Genomic DNA, 3,214 nt, shown 5'->3' with positions numbered 1-3,214 from the left:
GCGGACGGGTGTCCGTGTCTCCCAGGGAACAGAAGGCCAAGAGGAACAGCCAGTGGGTGCCCACCCTGCCCAACAGCTCGCACCACCTGGACGCCGTGCCCTGCTCCACCACCATCAACAGGAACCGCATGGGCCGCGACAAGAAGCGGACCTTCCCGCTCTGGTGAGGGGCCTCGGCCACCGGGCCTCCCGCCTGCGGGCTGCTGCCCATTGTTCATCATTGGCGCCCCTGCGTTCTTGGAAAGTGGTTCTCACCCCCGGGTCTAAGCGGGGCGTGCCTGGTTTCCTTGCCCCCTGCAGCCCCCGTCTCTTCCCTCTTCCCCATCCTAAAGGGCAGGTGTGAGTGCGGAGCTGCCTTGCTCTCCGTCCTCTGGGGCTCCCTCGGGGTCCAGGCTGCAGGTGGGGAGCCCTGGGTGCTTGGCCACCGAGGCTCCCCAGCACCCCCCAGCCGCCCAGCCCCCCTTCACTGCTCTCCAAGCAGCTCCTCAACCCTCCTGCCCCTCGGCCTTTGTTCCAGGGTTTCTTCTTCTGGACATACCCTTTCTTCCCCACAGCTGCTGGGAGAATCCTGCCTGCTCTGGGGCTTAAACCTCTCTTCCTGCAGGGAACCTCTGAGCTTGTCCCGCTGCCGAGTCGGCAGCTCCCCTCCCGCCCCGCGTGGACCCCCGCCAGCCCTGTTTCTGCCGGCCCAGCCCGTAGTGGACAGGTCCTCTCTGGGCAGGTCTCAGCGACCAGTGGTGCAGAGAGGGAGGCCCTGGGCACAGGGACCCAGCCCGCTTTGCTGAGCACGCGGCCGCTCCCCTTCCAGCTTCGACGACCACGACCCAGCCGTGATCCACGAGAACGCGTCCCAGCCCGAGGTGCTGGTCCCCATCCGACTGGACATGGAGATTGACGGGCAGAAGCTGCGGGATGCCTTTACCTGGAACATGAATGGTCCGTCCGCCGCCCTGGCTGGCGTGCACTCAGCTCTGTCTGCGTGGTGCCGGGGGGTCCTGTCGTCACCCGGGGGGGCGGTGGCAGAGGAGGCAAGGCTGGGGGAGGCTGGGGCTGAGCGCGCTGACCGTAGGCCCTGTGGTCCACTGGGGGTTCCCCCGCTCCGTCATCGTTTCAGAGAAGCTGATGACCCCGGAGATGTTCTCAGAGATTCTCTGTGACGACCTGGATCTGAACCCACTGACGTTCGTGCCAGCCATTGCCTCTGCCATCAGACAGCAGATCGAGTCCTACCCCACGGACAGCATCCTGGAAGACCAGTCAGACCAGCGCGTCATTATCAAGGTAGGCGGCTCCTCACCCGCAGCGGGCCTGCCTTGTCCTTGGGGCTTGCGAGGTGCGGAGGTGCGTGGAGGCCTCGACAGGAGCCTGTCTGGGGTCCGTGTTGTGGGGCAGGGCTCTGGAAGACTGTCTCTTGGGCGGCTTGTCCCAGGAAGGGCACAGGCCGACTTCTGAGGAGGGCACCACGTTCTGGGCGTGTCCGGGCGCTGCTGCGGCCTTGCCGTCCACGGAGCGGAAGCTGGGTGGTCCCAGGGGTGGCCCAGCTGGTGGGCAGAGCAGGGAAGGGCGCAGTGAGGCGAGCACACTGCCACTCTTGTCATGGGCAGGCTAGGCCAAGCACACCCCATGCTGTCTCAGCAGCCCCCGCGGTCCTGGGGGCGTTACGAGAGAAGAGGGCACCACCTGCCCCGAACCCCGCTGAAGAACGCCTGCCTGGTGGTGGACAGTATCTCACTGTGGTTTTGATTTGCATTTCCCTGTTGATTTGTTATTGTTCAGTCGCTCGGTCCAAAGATTTGGGACCCACGGGCTGCAGCACGCCAGGCTTCCCTGTCCTTCACTCTCTCCCGGAGCTTGCCCAAGCTCATGTCCATGGAGTCAGTGATGCCATCCAACCATCTCATCCTCTGTCGTTCCCTTCTCCTCCTGCCTTCAATCTTTCCCAGCATCAGGGTCTTTGCCAATGAGTCAGTTCTTCGAATCAGGTGGCCAAAGTATTGGAGCTACAGCATCAGTCCTTCAGTGACTATTCGGGACTGATCTCCTTCAGAATGGACTGGTTTGATCTTGCAGTCCAAGGGACTCTCAAGAGTCTTCTCCAACACCACAGTTCAATCAATTCTTCGGCGCTCAGCTTTCTTACGATCCAGCTCTCTTCCCTACATGACCACTGGAAAAACCACAGCCTTGGATACGGGCCTTTGCGGGCCTTGCTTGCTGATTAGCGACCTGCTGGCGGCTTGTCTGTCTCCTGTGTCTGCTGGAGTCCTTCCCATTTTTGAGTCCGGGTTTTGCTGTTTTCTTGTTTTTATCGGTTCCCTGTACCTCACAGGCAGCGGTCTGTTCCCAGATGCTGTGATTTGCGGATGTTTCCTCCTTTCCCTGGGCTGCCTTGTTATGCTGTCGGTAGTGTCCTTGGATGCATAGACGTGTTGTATTTTGGTGAAGTCCAGTTTATTTTTTCACTTATCACCTGTGCCTTTGACGTCATACCTGAGAAATCACCGCCAAATCCAACATCATAAAGCTTTGCTCTGTTTTTCTGAGCGTTTTATGGCTTGAGCTCTTAGGCTTATATGTTCTGTCTGTTTTGAGTTGATTTCTGTAGATGGGGCTGGGTAAGGGTCCCACTTCATTCTTTCGCATGTGGGTTCTTTTTTCCCAAAACCGTTGGTTGCAAACACTTTCCTTCACTGAGTGGTCTTGGCATCTCTGTTGAAAATCATTTGACTGCTTATTTGAGAGTTTATTTCTGGGCTGTCCCGTTGGCCCACGTGTCTGCTTTTACGTTAGTCCCACAGTGTTTTCATTATTGTATATTTGCAGTAAGTTCTGAAATCAGGAAGTGTGAGTCTTCCAGCTTTGTTGTTCTTTTCATCATTGTTTTGACCAGACATCCTTTGCTTTTCCTTAGATTCCATATGAATTTTAAGATTTTTTTTCCTGTTTCTGCAGAAATGCTATTGGGATTTTGATAGGGATTACATTTGGCTTTGTAGATTGCTTTGGGTATTCATGTTCAGTTCAGTTCAGTCGCTCAGTCGTGTCCGACTCCTCACAACCCCATGAACCGCAGCACGCCAGGCCTCCCTGTCCATCACCAACTTCCAGAGTCCACCCAAACCCATGTCCATTGAGTCCGTGATGCCATCCAACCATCTCATCCTCTGTCGTCCCCTTCCCCTCCCGCCCTCAATCTTACCCAGCATCAGGGTCT

The 3,214-nt window shown here is 57.5% G+C and overlaps 1 protein-coding gene across 1 annotated transcript in view; it reads left to right on the top strand.

Annotated features, from left to right (window-relative positions):
* The window catches only part of SMARCB1 (SWI/SNF related, matrix associated, actin dependent regulator of chromatin, subfamily b, member 1), a gene marked incomplete at its 5' end in the record, with an annotated part of 12,108 nt that overhangs the window by 3,175 nt on the left and 5,719 nt on the right, over positions 1–3,214 (top strand). Inside the window, 3 exons of the mRNA XM_010847113.1 lie at positions 26–163; positions 809–936; positions 1,115–1,281. Coding sequence (XP_010845415.1) covers positions 26–163; positions 809–936; positions 1,115–1,281 — 433 coding nt within the window. The remainder of the gene's footprint in view (positions 1–25; positions 164–808; positions 937–1,114; positions 1,282–3,214) is intronic.

This window comes from Bison bison, unplaced genomic scaffold, assembly GCF_000754665.1.
Source record: "Bison bison bison isolate TAMUID 2011002044 unplaced genomic scaffold, Bison_UMD1.0 scf7180017849360, whole genome shotgun sequence".
Taxonomy (NCBI): domain Eukaryota; kingdom Metazoa; phylum Chordata; class Mammalia; order Artiodactyla; family Bovidae; genus Bison; species Bison bison.
Note: the sequence above shows the minus strand (reverse complement) of the source record. Positions and strands in the feature narration are given on the sequence as shown.